Genomic DNA, 20,000 nt, shown 5'->3' on the forward strand with positions numbered 1-20,000 from the left:
GTCATCGAGGACATTGAATCCTTGTGTTGTGTTAATTACAGCTCAATGAAATGATAAGGTAGCAGTCCCTATATAAGACATGGTATTGCTATTTTTTTTTTGGCTATCAGTCTCCCAGATTACATCATATTCAAATGACATCATATCCAGATTACATGTTCAAACTAATTTACTCTCAATAACTGTCAAACTAAATTAATGTGTGCAAAACTTGGAGTTTTTGTACGTGTGTGAGATCAGCATTTTGAAGTGCCCCTGAACTGTCAACACTGGGGCTGGGGGCCAACTTCACCATATCCAGATCGCGTGTATCACTTCCGCAACGGATTTACTCGGATTTCGGTTTCCGGGTTCCTCTGATTGATTGTTTTGTATATGTTTATTATTCCGAATAGATCTATGCAGGCTTATAGCCTATAATTACGTGACATTTGAAGCAGGCACCACTGCTGTTGTATATAGAGATATGAAGACAATTTTAACTGGGTATAGGAAGGCAGCCAGTAATAATAAACACTCAAACAGCTATTACCAGACAATTACAACAGCAGTGGTGCCTGCTTCAAATGTCAAGTATTATAGGCTATAAGCCTGTGTAGATCTATTCGGAATAATAAACATATACAAAACATGACACAATGTGATCCTATCTCCGATAGAGCGGCTGGTCTGAGTTGAACGAACACATCGGGAGGAGAATGAATGAATGAATGAATGAACCTGATGTAAACAAGACAAAAGTCTTTCTCTGGTCTGCATCGAAGCAGGCACCACTGCTGTTGTAATTGTCTGGTAATAGCTGTTTTCGAGTGTTGATTATTGGGTTGTTGTCGTCGCAGACTCACTGCATGTTCAATTTGCGGCTCTGTCTTCATATCTCACGGCCGGCAGTCAAGTCCATGCCGCGCGGCAACACACAGGGCAGCGGCAGCAGCAGCGGTGGATAGGGGGGCGCGTCACGTGGGGGTCGCGGCCAATCAGAGGAACCCGGAAACCGAAATCGAAATCCGAGTAAATCCGTTGTGGAAGTGATATCCCCCCCCCCCCCCCCCCCCCCCGCCTGTAAATATAATTACCATTCTCAAATATTTCACAAATCTTTTTTGTGAGAAATCCGATTTTAAATGTACTTTTTATTTTTTTTGCTTTTTCTCCTCCTGTTTTTCTGTCTTTTTCTCCCATCCCAATTTAGTCATTATGCCAATTCCCCCCTCCCCTTCCTGTCGTTGCTCCCATGTGCCCCCCACTGGTCGGTCTAGGGAGCCCTGAAGTCTATCAGATGCTTTCTCTGATACATAGGAGACAGCCAGCAGCATCTTTTTCACCTGCCAGCGCGGACTCTCATTGGTGAAGAAGTGTAACGTGTGGGAGGTCACACTACCCTCACCATCTCCCTCCCTCGCTGTGCAGGCGCCCTGACCGACCTGTAGGAGTCGCTGTTTACAACGACCAGATTACCACCCACCGGCTTCCCTCCCGCTGTCACCGCCAATTGAGCCAGTATGACAGCGGCCAAGCCCGAGGCAACGCTGACAGCCGGATTCGATACCAGTGTCTCTCGCGTTGGTGACGAGGGCTTAGTCCGCTGCGCCACCCAGCCGCCATTTTAAATGTACTTTTTATAATTAATTAGCAAAATTGTGTTTCACAATTTACAATATAAAAAAAATCTAAATGACACAATAAGACAAGAGATGATAAATGATCAATTCAATATATTGCCCAGCCCTAGTATTACTGCGACCGTTTTTTTTTATGGTAAAACTAAACTAAGATGTCGCTTAATGCTTACTAAGTGGCTTGCAGAAGCGTGGTATGTTGGTTTACATCAAATAATAATAATTCTTAATGTAAACCGATGGGACTTCTGCAGATTATGGTGCCCGAGAGTTGGAATAGCCTGAAGGTATAAAGGCTAGCAGAATTGGTTTGTTCCGTCGGGTGATTTTGAAATATCCCATCTTTGTAAATTAGCATTTCATTGTCAATGAAGCCTAATTGCAATGTATTAAATTAAATGTCATAATTAATGTATTACTTTGAGTTATTCACCACCGCCATTATTAGGATGCGAGCCCCGAGGCCTGTTGTAATTGGTGGTTTTCTTTATTATTTAGATTCAGCCACATGTAGCTCAACGCAAGCGTTGCTTTGGACAGCATTGTTGATAGACCAGCAAACGTTACCTGGTGACACAAAAAAGTGGAACAACCAAACCTCATGGTGGCGCTATAACAACCGTTGAAAATCTCAAATTCAAACAGCCGTATCCCACCATCGAGTAGAGATGTGAAACTTGCTAGTATTTCGTCATGATTCTGCTTCAAGGACCCATAACGTCAGCCATATTGGATTTCCCACAATTTGGAATGTTTTGAATAACAGTTTATTTTTTGCTCTTGCATCATTTTGAACCAAACTTGCAGCATATAGGAGGAGCAAAGCGGAAAGAAGCATTTCATATCAAAGTATTCTGTATTTTTGTATGACAACTAATAAAGAAACTAAACTAAACTATCTTTAGGGGCTAGAGCTGCACATTTTCTGTTCAACCAGCTGAATTGGTTGAAAAATGGGGAAAACTTGCCTTTGTTTTCCAATATGGAACACTATGGTGTCTTGAAGTCTGTGCATTAACCCTTTCACTACCACACTACCAAAGGGTTAACCCTTTCACCGTGACAATACAGAAGGTTAACCCTTTCACTACCACACTACAGGCGGTTAACCGTCTGTAGTGTGGGTAGTGAAAGGGTTAATCCTTCTGTACAGTGTGGTAGTGAAAGGGTTAACACACGTGTCATAGCATGAACACAATATACACGATAGAATATACACAATAAACACACGATAAACACACAGGGACGTAGTGTGCATTGAAATAATAAGAATATAAAGTGAAAGTGGAATCCAAACACAGAGCTAATAGCGCATAAACATTACAGAGACTTCATTGTACATGATATGGTTTTTTATATTCACACTGGGGCTTTTGTGTCTCATGCCCACTATACTAGCTGACTGCTGTGTGTGTATCGTGCCTCGTATAATAAGTACTTGACGAACAAACCACATCCAATGAGTATTTTTTTGAAAGTAAAAGAGAGGAGACTCACGATGTGTGGTTCTGTAGTAGCATTACATACAGTAATGAGTTCCAAAGTGCAGCCTACTCACTCAATCCAAAGTAGCATTACATACAGTAATGAGTTCCAAAGTGCAGCCTACTCACTCAATCCAAAGTAGCATTACATACAGTAATGAGTTCCAAACTGCAGCCTACTCACTCACTCAATTTTTTGGATGCAGGGTTCCCACAGACATTGCAAAATGAAATTCAAGGGACTTTTCGAAGCTCTATTTTCCATTTCCAAAGGGCATTTAAAGGGATACAATTCACTTTTAAATGCAGTTTTTTATTGAAAAGAAAATCGGAATCCAATATTTATGGCTTAAAACCAATTTCCGACAATTAGTTACACTTTAGATAAAAAAATAAAAGGTATTTCTTGATTCAGCACTATTTTATCATGGATGAACAAAACTTTCAATGCGAATGGTTGATTTGAATTTTTAAGCACCTTGTTAAAAAAATTGGCCGTTTAAGGAATTCCAGGCCTTGACTTTTTTTTGACAAAGATCGAGCACTTTAAGCACTTCAAGGACCTTGTGCGAACCCTGTGGATGGTACATGATTTATTTTTGTTTTTGTACGCATACAGTACGATACAGTATGTGCGGTTTTTATCTTGTATGCGTCTCATGTCACCTGGATTATTGTGCACCAGTATGGTCCTCTGCATCCAAAGGCCAACTAAATAAATTGAAAACTGCCCAGAACAGAGCTGCAAGGTTAGTCTTACATTGTTCCATGAGAACAAACACTATCAGTATGCACCGTCAACTCTCATGGTTAACGGTAGAGAATATAGGCTGGTTTTCAACACGGTTAATTTTTCCAGGAACACTGTCTTTTCGTCTCAACCTGTTTTCTTATACAAACAAATTGTCAGATGCAGTCAGGTTCATTCTTATTTTACTAGGTCAGCCGATGATGGACAGATTATGTTGCCACGTGCAAAATCAAAACGCTTTAAAGAGGACGGTTGTTTATCTTTCTTTGTCTTTCAAATACCACCGGAGAATGCACTACTTAAATATGTGAGCAAAATAACCTGATGTTTATAATGATGTCTACAATGTTTTACCGTTTTTAGATTATCATTGTTAATTAAGAGAATTGTGATTGTCATAACTCATCGCTGCTGTCGGGACAAAACCTCATAACTCCAAAAACCCAACTTTTCAGCAGATGAAAAAAACGAACACAGATTTGAGGGTGAATAGAGTTAGGAGGTTTAGACAGATGATCGGTTTACTGCTTTCCCATTGTTTAAACTTTGTAAAACCCACACACACATATGGAGGATGATCTACGGAGTTGATTTATATAATAAAAAAAAAATTCAAAAAATGGAGTTATGAGGTTTTGTCCCGACAGCAGCGTCATGTATGTTATATTGTGTTGTCTTTCTGTGTGGACCCCAGGGAGACTAGCTCGCCACTTAGGTGTGCAGCTAATGGGGATCCTTTTAAACAATAAACAACAACAATGTCTAGTGTCTACTATACTGTAGCGGGGAGTTGACTGTTGTGCATCGTGACAACCACCTCGATGCGCTGGGAGTTGACCTTCTTGCCCTTCTTGTTCCAGTTGACGACGGGCTTGGGATCGCCGGAGGCCTGGCACACGAACGACGCCACGCCCCCCGACACGCCGATCTGGTCGCCGGGAATCTTGGTGAACTTCGGAGGGGCTGAGGGAGAGAGAGAGGGAGAGAAAGAGAGAGAGAGAGAGAGAGAGAGAGAGAGAGAGGAGGGGGAAATATTGAGTGACAGTGAGAGAGGGAGAGGTGTCGAGGTGGTTGATGCGGAAGGTGGTAAAAAAAGATTGAAAACAACCACAACAACAAAAACAAAAGACCCCTGAGGAAATCAAACCACCTCCGCCAAAAAATTATAATAATAATTTTTTAAAAAGAACAGGAGTGGTTCTTGTATAGCAGTAGTCGATGGATATAGCAAGATAGCACTGTATATTGTATAGTATAGTATTGTATAGTAGTGTACATAAGACCCAGTGCCTCATCCGTAGCTTAACACTTTGAGTGCCAACGACGAGATTTCATGCCAACCATTGAGTGCCAGAAAGACGAGAGATCTCATTTTTAATCGTTTTCTTTTTTATTAGCGATTTCCATTCATATTTCATCAATCTAGCCTCCCGTTACCACTGGAACTCTCTCTGAGCTCCATTGGGAAAATACCGCCCCCTATCGTCTCTCCCTGTGGTACTGCACCCCATTGGATTAGACTGAATGAAAAGCATGGGGGGAAAAAAATCCTGCTTCCTCATTTTACTTCTCAGACAAGTCCACCCGAGACGATCGGATTCATTCTGGACCATCAGAACAGCGTGGAATCTGTGTTTCTACCACCCAGCGTTGGATCAATAAACACGATCGATATTTGGAATGGCGATCAGGAATTGGAATAATCTTTTTGGAGAACATCTGATCTGAGGTAAGGAATCTATTTTACCAGTCTTAGGATAATCAGAGCTTTTTTCACAGAGATATCAACGTGGGCCCTATGTGCGTGTGTGTGTGTGTGTGTGTGTGTGTGTGTGTGTGTGTGTGTGTGTGTGTGTGTGTGTGTGTGTGTGTGTGTGTGTGTGTGTGTGTGTGTGTGTGTGTGTGTGTGTGTGCGATCAGGGAATAAGAGATTCGATTTTTCAGCCCGCTTCTATAACGTGCATAAGTACACATTAGGGCTGACCCCTATTAGTCGACTAATCGGTCGAAAGGAGCCGTAGTCGACTGGCCAACCTCTTAGTCAAATATAATAATAAAAAAAAAATATATATATAATTCTTTTTTATTATTATAATTTTTTTATCATTCTTTCCTAAAGAAAAGAGGCCTAGAAGCGTGGCTAGCGCTAATGGCACGCATACCAGAGGCTAACTGCCTACGAAAACAGGCACAGAGGCACTGAAAGAGGATTTCACCCATCTAATGAACACACTAGACTAGACAAATAAATCAAAATCAAATCAAATTTATTTATAAGGCCCGACAACACACGTTAATGTCCCCATGGGCCGTACAAGTCTTCTTTAAACAAGTCAAGAAGAAAACATAACAATAAGTCAAGAACAGAACAAGAACACCATAAGGTCCAACAAATTTAAAATAAATGCGAATAAATGAAAGAATGCAAGCACTCCCAGCCATACCCCACGCGAAGGTAAGGAAAAACTCACTAAAACCTAACAATAGGGAAAAATGCTCCACAGGCAGTGTGGAGGAGAGAAACCTTAGAAGGGCCATTCAAGGGGGGATCTCCCTTCTTAGATGTCGGTGATAGTAGTGTTGCAGACGGACAGTTGGTAAGCATGCACTCAAGTGTGTAGTGAAACACAGATGAGTGCATGCAATAGCAACTGAACATTTTGACAAATTTAAGATAGAGCTGATAGCGATAGCAACTGAACATTTTGAAAGATTGAAGATAGAGCTGATAGCGAATCTATTTGAGGCACAGGGGCGGCGCAGAGAGGGTCGCGTCCTCCCCAAGATGTATCCATCAGTGGACCAATTGCATGCTTTTGCAGAGGACAATAAGCCTTCAGTCGACTCCTTCAGACATTAAGCACCCCCACAGCCCAAATAGAATGATACAAAATAAAATAATAATAATATTTTTTCTTTTTAAATGTTATACTTTTTCTTTTTTCTTTTTTTTTGTCGACCAATAGTCGACTAATGGCACATTTTGGCCAATCATAGTCGACCATCCAAATCCTTTGTCGGGGACAGCCCTAGTACACATATACTATCGATAATCTAGCGTTTATTGGAAAACGATTAATAAATAGGCCGAAAAATGACAACGTGTTTTGTGTATTACAGTAAAGGGCGTGTATGGTGTACGGGACCCGTGGCATCCAAAGTGTTAACACTGTATCGCAGGACCTTAGCGTGGCTTTTACCATGCATTTCTTTTTTACTTTCTGTACATTATGTTATGTCTTATTCTTATTACTTGTATTATTGCACAATCGCTGCGGGCATGACCACCCCCATTTCACTGTATGCCTTGTATGCCGTGACAAATAAAACTCTTGACTTGACATCTCGCCGACAGAGGCCGGGCATCCGACCCTCCCCGTGAGCCGGGGCCGGTGGTCGAGTCACCGGGCGGAGGAAGGAAGGCGGCGTGCTGTGCCTCTACTTCCTGCCCGGGTATCATCTAGAGGACAGAGTGAAGGACTTCCTCTCTGGGTCATAAATAAAAGATAAGGCCCGGGCTTTAAAGGAACGTCTCTCTCTCTTGCCATCTCCTCTCGTCCCCGAGGCGCGTTAGTGCGCTTCCTGCCGCACGCGGCGTGGCGCAGATTGTCACGATGATGACACACACAAGCGTTTCACAGGTGGGAGAGAGAAAGTGTTGGCTGCCGATTTCGCGGGAGATAATTGGTCTCTAAAATGTATTAATATCATACGTGTCACTTCCTGCCTGCCTCCCTCACTGTGCAAAAAAACGGGAGAGTTTATTTGTGTGGCTTTGGGGGGCGTAGATCTTATTTGCACATTTAAACGTCTTGTGAAAATTATATAGGCTTATTTTCTAATAATTCCACGGGTGGGAAAGTATTAAGGCGAGAGGTATTTCCATGCTGTGTGCCGTGTTTCTCTCCGAGTACCGCGCTTTAATACCCTCAGTCTATCATTATATGAAACATTCCAAGGCCAGAGATATTGAGCCTACAATATTGAGCCTATAGTTTTTCACAGTGGCAGAGAATCAGATCAATCAAAACTACCTCATGTCTCATCTCGCCCCCCCCCCCCCCCCCACACCCTCGCTCCCCCCCCCCCCCCCCCCCTCTCCCCTCTGTGGCCCGCGCTCTATCCCTCTCCATCTATCTGTGGCCTGTTGCCATGGCGCCCAGCTTAACTCTCCTCCTCAGCTGCGGAATCAGTTCTATCCATCATCAGGGTTGAAGTCGGGCTGACCCTCACCATGGCAACCTGGCTCCTTCCTCCCACTCCCCCCCCCCCCCCCCGCCCCACCCACCCCCTGTCTCTGGGTGGGCGAGGCGCCCACTGTGTTGATTCACTTCTCAGGGTTACCAGACATAGCCAAATGAAATTCAAGGACTTTCAAGTACTTTTCCAAGCACTATTTTTCATTTAAACTCATTCAGCGCCAGACCCGATGATAGTCGGGTTATCTCGCCAGCGGTAGAGCGCCATACCAGAGTATAGTCGGGTTTTCATAGTTTTTTTCTTTTATTCGATTTTTTTTAATTCTATGCAATGTCACGGACCTCGGTGTTACCATGGGAAATCATTCCCTAGATCGCTACAGTGCAATACCGGCCGCATCCTGTTAGGTGGCAGTATCGCCCACCCTTTGAAACCTTTTTTCATACTGGGTGTTACATCTTATTTCCTCCGGGCGCAGAATTTTGGTACAGGACAGTCTAGCGGTTTCCCGATCACATTGAAACGCTTCCATGGAGCCTCGATGCATGTGTTGTGCCGGATTATGTCGGGGACCCGATGGACACCAATACTGGAAATCGCGATCAGACAATTGGAATATTCTTTTTGGGATACCTCCTAGTAAAGGTAAGGACTATATGACATCAATCCTACTTTCACATCGATCGCAACGATCATATGTAACATATGCCGTTGCTGACGATCAAAGCATTAAAAAATGCATTCATGATGAAACATAATACCTATTATAATATTAAAAAAAATGCATTCACGATGAAACATAATACCTATTATAATATGGTCTCTAAAATGTATTAATATCATACGTGTCACTTCCTGCCTCCCTCACTGTGCAAAAAAACTAGTTATTTGTGTGGCTTTGGGGCGTAGATCTTATTTGCACATTTAAACATCTTGCAACTTTCACACATAATATAAGTAAGCTCACCGCATATCTCGGCGCTATTTCAGCGTCGGGGAAAACCGTGCTCGTCACGGATCTGGGGGACACGAGTTCGATTCCCGGACCCGCCGTCATTTCTCAGAATGTCTTCCCCTGCTCTACATCCCATTTCAACCTGTTTCTGTCGGTCATGCTTGACCAGAAAAGCGATAAACGCAAAAAAAATTGTTTAAAAAAAATATATATATATATAAGTAAGGGATAATGTATAGCTACGAGGTCATTGTCGCAAAATAATTGACCGACACAGAGTTTAAAATACAGAGGCGCAGCGCCGAGGTGTTTTAAAACGTCAGTGAAGGTCAATTATTTTGCGACAATGATCGAGTATAGCTATACATTATCCCGCTTATTACATGGCTAACTTACTAACAAATATACCTAATTCATTGTACACCATCGACAAGACGAGATCAAATGCAAACGCACTTTGTTCTGTGGCTCTGTCAGCCCAAATAAAGTGATTATTATTATCGGCAGTCGGCAGGTCTGTGGTCTGATTGCACTGATGACTGAGTGCAGCTGTGCATATGCTGAGCAGCACTGATACAGTGTTGTAGTGGGCTTGATTGCGAACAGCGGTCATTATTGCTTGGCAGAGGTCCGTTATTGTGTGATAACGGACCTCTGACGCGCGCTATTGACCAATCACAAGCAAGCATTTCGGCGATTGTGAAAAACGCCATGTAATAATAGGTATTATGTTTCATCATGCGAAGTTGTTTTTTCCAAGCAGCAAAAGGAACAACACGGAAGATCAAAAGGCCCCCCCCGTTTTTTTTTTAGAGAATGTGTTTATTATTTCCCCCCGGCTACGTAGACGCTCCTGCGCTCGTTCCGATGGCTTTCTCTTTGTTCACCTTTGTTTGAAAAGGTGGTTCTTAAGCACCTGATCCCCCCCCCCCGCGCGCTGAAACCCCCACCCGCTGCTCCCCCGTGTCATCACCTAAAAGCCTCTCTTAAAAAGTGAAGGGGGAACAACCTGTAAGGCTCCAGCGCTACAGATCTGTTCCGTTAGAGGCTCATGGTGATGATCAGAGGGGCTCGGCGAGGCTGCTCGGACTACCAATGAGGTATCCCTGTTTCTTTAAGAGCAGGTCTCTCTCTCTCTCTCCCTCTCCCTCCCTCTCTCTCTCTCTCTCTCTCTCCATGGGGCTGACAGGCAGATAATGACTGATGTATTACTGGCCCATTCTAATGAAACACCGCGTCTAGGCTATAATCATCTAATAAGACCGGAGTGCTGTGGTATTCAGATATGGCCCTGGCTCCGCAGCAGGTGTGTAGCATGATAGCATAATCACCTCGTCATCCCCCCCCCCCCTGTCTGCAGGCGTGAAACTTATCTGGACCGCCGCCCCCGCCCCCCCCCCCCCCCCCTCTTCCCGCCTCCTAAAGAATCCGCTGTTTAATTCATCCACTTACTCACTTCCCTTCCAGACAAGTAAAACGTGGAGAAAGTAATTTCCTCTCTGTGCTATAGTTGGCTTGTTGTCACACCGCGCAGCGGCTAAAGTGCCACGAGAACAATTCGCTGTGTCGTCCGTCGCACGGCTTGACGGGGAAATGTTGTTTTTCTGTTTGGTTTTACCAGCAGCACCTGAGGGGTTATTATTATTTCATGTCCTGCTTACGGGGCTAAACTTTTAAATCCACGTCGTAAACACTTGACCCAACAAAACCACATCTGGTAATCCTTTTTCTCCCACAGAGAGAAAGAGAACATCTGCAGGTTTCAACAAGTTACATTTAAGACTTTTTAATACCACTTAAGAGTCCAATTTTATATCACTTTCACGACCATACTATAGCAAAGAAAAAATGGCGACACTGAACTGGTGGCTACACTTGTGCGCCAATTTAAAAATGCCACACAAGCTCTCGCCAGACGGCAGACGCACCAAACTCCCAGTAGCCGCACAAAAAACAACGACTTGAACACAAAAACGTTTCATATATTTAATATTATTTCATCTCCCAACAGCCGGGCTGCCCCCCCCCCCAAATTTGTTGTATTGCTGTGCAAATGAGATTTAAGACTTTCTAATACCTTTTAAAGCCTTAAAGATTTGAGAATTATGAATTTCACACTTTTTTTTTTATTTTATCCTCTTTTTCTCCACCTGATTTTTTTTTTTATTTTTTTTTGATCTTTTTCCCCCTCCATTTTCCTCCGATTTTTCTCCCATCCCAATGTTAGTCGTATGCCAATTCCCAGTCCCTTCCTGGTCGCTGCGCACTTACCCCCCACAGTCAGATCATCTGGGAGAGTGGAGGCTACCACGTGCTTCCTCCGACACACGTCCAGCCAATCAACCGCTTCTTTTCACCTGGCAGCGCGGATTCTCATCGAGAGGGCGTAGCGTGTGGAAGGATCACACTATCCCCCTCAAGTCCTATCCGCGCTTAGCAGGCGCCCCGACCGAACTGTAGGAGTCGCTGTTTACAACGACCCGGACCCACCCCGCCAGCTTCTCCCACCCTCCAATACAGCCAATTGTATTGGTGCAGACGGCCAGCCAAGCTGGTGACAACCCCGGAGCTGTGAGCTGGATTCGAACAGGCGAATCCAGCTCACAGCTCCGGGGTTGGTGACGAACGCAATCTCCGCTCGGCCACCTAACCGCCTTCTCCACCTGATTTTCTAAGCTTTTCCTCCCATCCCAATTTAGTCATTATGCCAATTCCCCCCCTCCCCTACCTGGTCGTTGTGCGCATGTTCCCCCTACTGGTCGGTACAAGGGAACCCTGAAGTCTACCACATGCTTCCTCCGACACATGCAGAGACAGCCAGCTGCTCTCTTTTCACCTGGCAGCGAGGACTCTCATTGGTGAAGCGTAACGCGTGGGAGGTCACGCTGCCTTCACCACTTCCTGCCTTTCGCTGAGCAGGCGCCCAGACCTGACCTGTAGGTGTCGCTGTCCACAACGCCAGATTACCACCCCATCGACTTCCCTCCCGCTAACTCAGCTAAACGAGTTAGTATGACGATCGGCCCAAGCCGCAGGCAATGCTGACTCCGAGAGTCGAGACCGCAGCATCTTGCATTGGTGACGAGCGCAATCTCCGCTACGCCCGACCCGACCGCCCCGAATTTCATACTTTTTAAGACTTTTTAATACCCCGCAGATACCCTGGAAGGCACGTTCGTGACGCTGTCATGTCGCCGCCCCGCGTGACTGATTCAAAACCTACTCACTCCATCAGATAACATCTGATTCTCTGGACGGACAAAAAAAATATATATACCGAGATGCTGTTGATGTTCTGGGAAAGGAAACTATAAAAAGAAGGAAGGGTCATAATGTCACTGTGTAGCGCGTGGCAAGTGTGGACACCTTCAGTTGGCCCGGCATTGAGTTAGCGGGTCTGTAGTGTGGTAGTGAAAGGGTTAAATGGTATCAGCTGTCTCCTCGTTTATACAGGTTATTACCTCGGATGCCAGAATCATCAGCAATGTGTTGCATTGTTAACATTTGATATATTGTTTGATGTATTTTTTTATTTTAATATTGGCTTCAATAGAACTGGCACCAAAGTCTGACACCACCAAGCACATTAGATGTTATTTTTTTTTATTTTATTGATCTTTTTCCCCCTCCATTTTCCTCCGATTTTCTCCCATCCCAATGTTAGTCGTATGCCAATTCCCAATCCCCTTCCTGGTCGCTGCGCACTTACCCCCCACAGTCAGATCATCTGGGAGAGTGGAGGCTACCACGTGCTTCCTCCGACACACGTCCAGCCAATCAACCGCTTATTTTCACCTGGCAGCGCGGATCCTCCCTGAGAGGGCGTAGCGTGTGGAAGGATCACACTATCCCACTCAGGTCCTATCCGCGCTTAGCAGGCGCCCCGACCGAACTGTAGGAGTCGCTGTTTACAACGACCCGGACCCACCCCACCAGCTTCTCCCACCCTCTAATACAGCCAATTGTATTAGTGTGAACGGCCAGCCAAGCTGGTGACAACCCCGGAGCTCCGGGGTTGGTGACGAACGCAATCTCCGCTACGCCACCTAACCGCCCCTGCACATTAGATGTTCTGATGTAATGACCCTTCCTTCTTTTATAGTTTCCTTGGTTTTGGGTGCCTGATCCTCTGTGGCCTTTGCCTCGCGACAGCGCCTTTTTTATTTAACCCTTTCACTGCCACACTACCAAAGGGTTAACCCTTTCACTGCGACAATACAGAAGGTTAACCCTTTCACTGTGACAATACAGAAGGTTAACCCGTTCACTGCCACACGACAAAGGGTTAACCCTTTCACAACCACACTACAGAAGGTCAACCCTTTCACTACCACACTACAGACGGTTAACCCCGTTCACTACCACACTACAGACGGTTAACCTTTTTACTACCACACTATCAAATCAAATCAAATTTATTTGTAAGGCCCGACAACACACGTTAATGTCCCCATGGGGCCGGACACGTCTTCTTTAAACAAGTCAAGAAGAAACATCACAATGAGTCAAGAACAAACAAGAACACCATAGAGTCCAAATTTTTTTAAATAAATGCAAAATAAATGCAACCCTCCCAGACATACCCCACGCGAAGGTAAGGAAAAACTCACTAAAACCTAGCAATAGGAAAAAATGCACCACAGGCAATGTGGAGGAGAGAAACCTTAGAAGGGCCATTCAAGGGGTTAACCCCATCACTACCACACTACAGACGGTTAACCCTTTCACTACTACACTACAGACAGTTAATACGAATCCCCAAAACGTATATATAGAAATGTTGCTGTGTGTCTTTCTCAATCGCCCATTTAAATATTTTTTTTTTACACAAAACTCCTAGATGGAAACTGAACGCTGCAAATCCTTAGGCAGGCGGTGTGTGTTTTGACCCATCCCGCCGGCCCGCCAGAACCCCCCAGAGCCAGAAACACCACACCGGTTTCTCTCGGCCCTGAGTGATGTGTGTGTGTGTGTGTGTGTGGGTGTGTGTGTGTGTGTGTGTATGGAATTCTACCCTTAAAACCACGACGATATATATATCCCAGATATGACGTCGATCAATTCAAAGAGGGAGTCGCGGAGTCGACGCGGCTCGGCGATGCGTAAGCCGAGAAGAACACAGAAAATCAGATTACACACCATTTCCATAATATACTAATGTGTCTCCCCCCCCCCGAGCCGCCGCTATCTCCACGCGGCCTCCTCCTGTATCTTCAAACTAATCACATCCCTTTGTCCTATTTTCGGGGCAGTGGTGCATAATGGTGTCTTGTGTGTTTGGGACGGCGAGGCGAGCGGGAAATCTCTGGATGTGTTGTAATGAAGGAGATGATGGGGGGAATATTGCTGATTAACAAGGCTGGAGCTGACGCACGCGCACACACACACACATGGCGATAGCTAACTGTAATACGCTATGTAATGTTACTGTAAAAGAGAGTCCCGAGTTGGCATAACTGTACAACTTTAATGAGAAAACAGTAAACGGGACGTGAGGCTCCACATGTTCAGCCATGACTTTCACTTTCTTTTTCTTCTTCTACTCCCCCAAAACACAACATGCTAGATACATTGATGGCCCCTACGGCGACTCAAAAGGGACAAAACACCCTACATATGACAACGTGTAATAAAACAAGACTCCAAATGCTCCCAATGTACAAATGGGGACGAAGGGACATTTATGCACATGTATTGGGACTGCCCACCAGTTAAGATATTCTGGAAAGATGTGACCCAACAATTATCAAAACTCGTATCTTGGAATATACCTGTACACCCCTCGGTATTACTATTGAATGATGTTTTTGAGTTTGCAGTAAATCCACAGCTAAAGAGATTGGTTTTATCGGGTATCACAGTAGCTAAAAAGCTGATCGCATCACGCTGGTTTCAACCGGAAAAAATTTGCCGGAAAGTTTGGTTTCTTACATATCTCGATGTGATTTATCAAGAAATATCTACAGCAAGAATTCTGGGTCTCAATGAATCCAAAATGTCAATGTGGTTAGAAGTGGTGGAGAGAATAAAAGCTAGCTTATAATGGTAGTGTCTGGTTAGGTGCGAGGGATAATGGAGGTACTATCCAAGGTGGGGTCCGGGAGGGGGGGGTTCGAGCTGGAGCATATGTGTGTAGGTTTTTAGATAACAGGTATTAGGGGTATATCCTATATAAGACAATTAACTAAAATGTGATTTCATTGGATGTGCACTGACAACTAATGCTTGTATATCTTATCGTGTGTTGTCATGTTTGTTTATGTGTTTGTTTAAAAAAAAATACAAAAAAAAAATACAAAAAAAAAAAAAAAACAGTCTGTTACATCACTACATTTACATGTTTACATTTGAAGGATAAAGGATTTCTATTATATTTTATTATAGTCATTTAGCTGACGCTTTTATCCAAATCGACTTACAAGTTCTGTACAACTAGTCAGCAGGGTACAACCCTGGCAGCTAAGGGTAAGTTACATTGTTCGCCAAACAGTGTCGAACTTGAGTGCATAGTAATCTAATAACTAATAACGTTTTTTGAATTGAATTGAATTGAATAATTAAAAGGATTAGCTATCAGCTAACGTGAGCCGCTCTGATGCGCTTCTGTCAATCACTTTAACCCTTTTTTTTTTAACTACCATTATAGAATTCCACCTGGGTCTTTTTTGTATTATATGCTGTAAAATGGTCAAAGAATGTCCTAGGAGGAAGTGCTTTTGCCCCCTTTTTCCTTTATTACTTCATATTTCAATATCTGGCAGTTATTTAAGGGAATATTTTAAGCAGGGGGTCTGGTTGTCCCCCTGGAAACACATGTCCTGCATTCTGGTGTACTTTTCTGCACCAATTTGTGCCTTTTCTGCATCAATTAATGGTGGAAATGTCTTTATTTATGTAATGGAATGTCTGAGCGTGAAACCCCATGTCCTGCATTCTGTTTCAAGTTCAAGTTTCAAGTTTGTTTATTATTTGTCACAACAAAATACAGAATGCTTTATGATGAAATGCTTGTTTATGTACGAGCCCCTGAGAGTGTGCTACATACAGTAAAAAGTACACAAAAATAAAGTAATTAAGAAGTAAGTAAAAAGTAAGTAAAGTCAATATACATATATACAATGCAGAGTAAAATGAGTAACAGTGAGGTACAATGCAGAGGTACAACACTTAGGGTAGGGTGCAAATGAGGTATGAATGTAGTGCAAATCTATTTAATAATAGATAAATATAAAGTGTGTTAAAGTGTCTAAAGTGAGTAAAGTGAGTGGTAAGGTGAGTGTTTGTTTAAAGTGAGTGTGTACATGTGGATGTGTGTGCAGTGGGTGTGTAGATGATGGGTTGTTAGTTACATAGTGTCATTGGGTCTCATTCCCGAACGAAGTTACGACAAAAAAATTCGTCTTAGCCAGATTTCGGCCCATTTAAGACATATTAGGGCTGGGAGTGGGAGTCCCCAAATTTTAACTCTTAAATCTGCTCTCAGCCACGATCAAATCTCATGATTGATTGACAAATTAAAAATGTCATTATAACTTGACAGACTGTGTTCTCATAGTGATTCATTCACGTCAACGCTACAGGCCTCCTTGGAATTAATTACTTAATCATAATAAAAATAAATATGACAATATTTGTACGATAAAAAATTACGCATTTGATGTCGGAAAAATAAATAATATGGATTCATCTGATCACAGGGCAGCTGCTTAACCATATCTGAACCAGCTATTTTGGACAAATATATAATTACTTTAATTACTCAGATATTCAAACACAATTATGCAATTATTGTGAAATGATTGAAAATAATAATTATTTAATGCCTTCTGTGGAATTTGTATTTCTTATTTGTTACACATCTGTTTTAATGATTAATTATATACATTTGAAAGAATGCAGGTCAACATGCAATGTATCCCATTGATTGGTAGGTATACAATGGGACAGACCTTTGTTTGATTGATTGATTGATTGAAAACTTTATTAACAGATTGCAGAATGGGTACAGTACAGTACAGCTCAATTACATAAGGGGATGCAGACCAGAGAAAGAATTTCATCTTGTTTACATCAGGGTCCCCCATTTTCAATTCATCATAACATATATGACACACACGACACAGATAGACAGTACTGCTACATCTATACATTTATGACATACCAGATTTGCAAATACAGTACTGTTTGTGATACAAAAAGAGTCCAGAAAAGAGAGTACATTTGACGTAGAAACTGTTGGAGGAGGTTGGGTAGGAGGGGTGGGTGGGGGATAGACTTACACTGTACAAGCAAAACTGTACATTGGAATATTGACAAAACCATACTTGGTCATTTGAGGGGGTTGATATAGCTATAAACCTGCATTCCTTCTAATATATCATTAATCAATTAAACTTATATTGAAATACACTATATAGCCTATACACCAACACTGAAATAAATAAATAAGAACTAAAGCTAATCGGTGGAAATAGACTGCATTAATATTCCATAACGTCTTGTGTGCGCCTACAAATGAACAGTAGCCTGCTATAGGCTTAATTATGGAATAATAAACCATACTGCGTTCATTCATTACACCCGCCGTAGGCTATATATATTATATTTCATTCATATACAGTACTGCGCGTGTGTGTGTGTGTGTGTGTGTGTGTGTGTGTGTGTGTGTGTGTGTGTGTGTGTGCGTGCGCGCTGCGGCAGGTGTACCGCGAGCTGTATATGATGCCAATACATTAATCGAATCTAGTTTTGATGGCGCGCAAGCGTGATTACGAAACCTAGCCGCATTTCTCGGAGACGCTCTCTGATTGGCACTGACTGACGCTAAGTTTCTTAATCACGCGGCTCGCAAGACTCGCAAAGCACTTCCGCCATTCCATTTGCACACAGCTGCGTCACTAGTTGCCTTATAAGGAGCTCTGGAGGCGTTGTTTTGTATGCAAATGAAGTGAACGGGAACGCGCTTTCGAGTTTAAGACAGAATGCCATTCTCCAAGCAGATATCAGATCATATAATTTGTGCAACCTTTTCAGCCACTTAAGACATATTACCAGCACGTTCAGGACTCAGAGTGAACTTGTCATTGATTATGTCTCAGTGGTTCCAAGATAAGTCTTCCAGAATATATCTTTGAACAATTTTCGGGAATGAGACCCATTGTCATTGAGGCGGGTCTGGTGTACTTTTCTGCACCAATTTGTGCCTTTTCTGCATCAATTAATGGTGGAAATGTCTTTATTTATGTAATGGAAAAGAGACAACATTCAGGCACAAATATAATGGAATATAATGCAGTAAGGCTCTTAGGCATTGTGTATTGCTTTTCAAATATGTATTCTCCTGTATTATTATATAGTTACAGGTAAGAAGGATATATAAATGTTTGGAGGGGGTTGTCTTTCATATTGGCTATATATTTTTTGAGGGGGACAAATTGACCTCTTCTCAATGGGAGGAGGTGTAGTGGTTACGTCATTGCTGTTTCCGGCAGGTCAACCTTGCAAAATTGCAACGTATTTCCCCATTGCCCATTTCTAAATCGTCTCATTTAGAAGAAATAAAGCATGAACATTTGCATGGTGTACCTTTCTGTGCGTATTCATCCACAATCTATAGCACAACATGAAAATATTCGCAATTAATCGTAAAAAGAAATTTATTTCAACCAAAAATGCTTAAACAATAATGTTAGAATGTTAGTTAGTGATAGAAGGGAACTCATTTTGTGCAAAAATGGAAAGCTTTCCAATGTTCATGAGGCAGAATTGTTACAATAGCCGATAATACATTTTCCCAATGATAAATCCCTATACGGGTGGACCTCGCGGGCGGTCCAAAGTGACGTCAGATTACACCTCCCTATATTGAGGGGGATGTCCCCCTGCAACCCCACCTAAACCTACGCCTATGACACAAGGGCGAATTTATCTGGACGCAGGGTCAGTGACGCGGGAAGGGGGGGTGCTGCGGGGGCTGCAGCACCCCCACCTGGCAGGGAGTTGTAACTGCAAGGTTTGTTTAGGCTTTTATTCCATTGTAATATCGTATCCTACTCAATGTCACAGAGTGGCACTGCAGATTTACCCTACTCTTGGAATTCGGAAAAGTGCATTACCGGCCATATCCTCATAGGGGCGCTGTCTCGATAATGCAGTGTTATTAAAGCAGTGTTAAAGTTATGCGTGTAGCCGATGGCCTGGAATAGTTTTTGGGACGCTGAATTCGCAGTAAAGGAATATATCATCAGCCAATGGACATATAGATGGATCTACCAGATGGCGATCGATAACTTTAATGACCCCAAAGCAAAATGGATATACGGTATTTTTCCAAGGCATATAAACAAAGTCATTTAGAAGCTGTACCGGGCTGCACCGGGCAGAAAAGATCATTGATGCCAAGACGAAACGTTGCATTTTGCTGCATTAAGGTAAGACAATGGTTCATCTATTATTGGATGCCTTCATTTGAACACTTAATTTGCACTATATATTAAAAGAGTGGGGCTCGCCAGCCTCGCATAGCCTAGTGGGTGTGTATGTATATTGACAAAAAAGGAAAAAATGTGCACGCTGTCTTCAGCGCACCCGCCGCCTATGACGTTATTATATCACTTATCTCTGTACCATGCTGCCCAGAGTGATCCTTCTCCGTAGAGTTAACATTTAGTGCCAATTTTTGGAGGAAAACCTTCTGTGATGTCACTAATCAGCCTTCGTAGACAGCGGTCATCGCTGGAGGCACTCGCTGGTCATCCCGCTATCGCTTGGAAATACACATTCTGATCTTTCCACCGTCCTATATTGGTATATATGTATCGAATGACGAGTGGTTGGTTAGCCATCAGTGGCCTTTTCCCGCCGGTAATTCAATGAAAACGCATGGGTTGTGGATAAAAATGTATATCTTTGTGTTTATCTTCATCATCTCCAATTTCATTCCCGACCAAGGACGAGACGCGCAAGGCGTTTGTCTTATCAAGATCTAAAAA

At 43.1% G+C, this 20,000-nt stretch overlaps 1 protein-coding gene across 1 annotated transcript in view; it reads right to left on the minus strand.

Moving 5' to 3' along the window:
- The window catches only part of LOC311226405 (receptor-type tyrosine-protein phosphatase S-like), a 134,588-nt gene that overhangs the window by 63,396 nt on the left and 51,192 nt on the right, over nt 1–20,000 (minus strand). The window contains exon 4 of the mRNA XM_084311833.1: nt 4,633–4,817. Within this exon, the coding sequence (XP_084167959.1) occupies nt 4,633–4,817 (185 nt within the window). The remainder of the gene's footprint in view (nt 1–4,632; nt 4,818–20,000) is intronic.

Source organism: Notolepis coatsorum, assembly GCF_963971535.1.
Source record: "Notolepis coatsorum genome assembly, chromosome: 4".
Taxonomy (NCBI): domain Eukaryota; kingdom Metazoa; phylum Chordata; class Actinopteri; order Aulopiformes; family Paralepididae; genus Notolepis; species Notolepis coatsorum.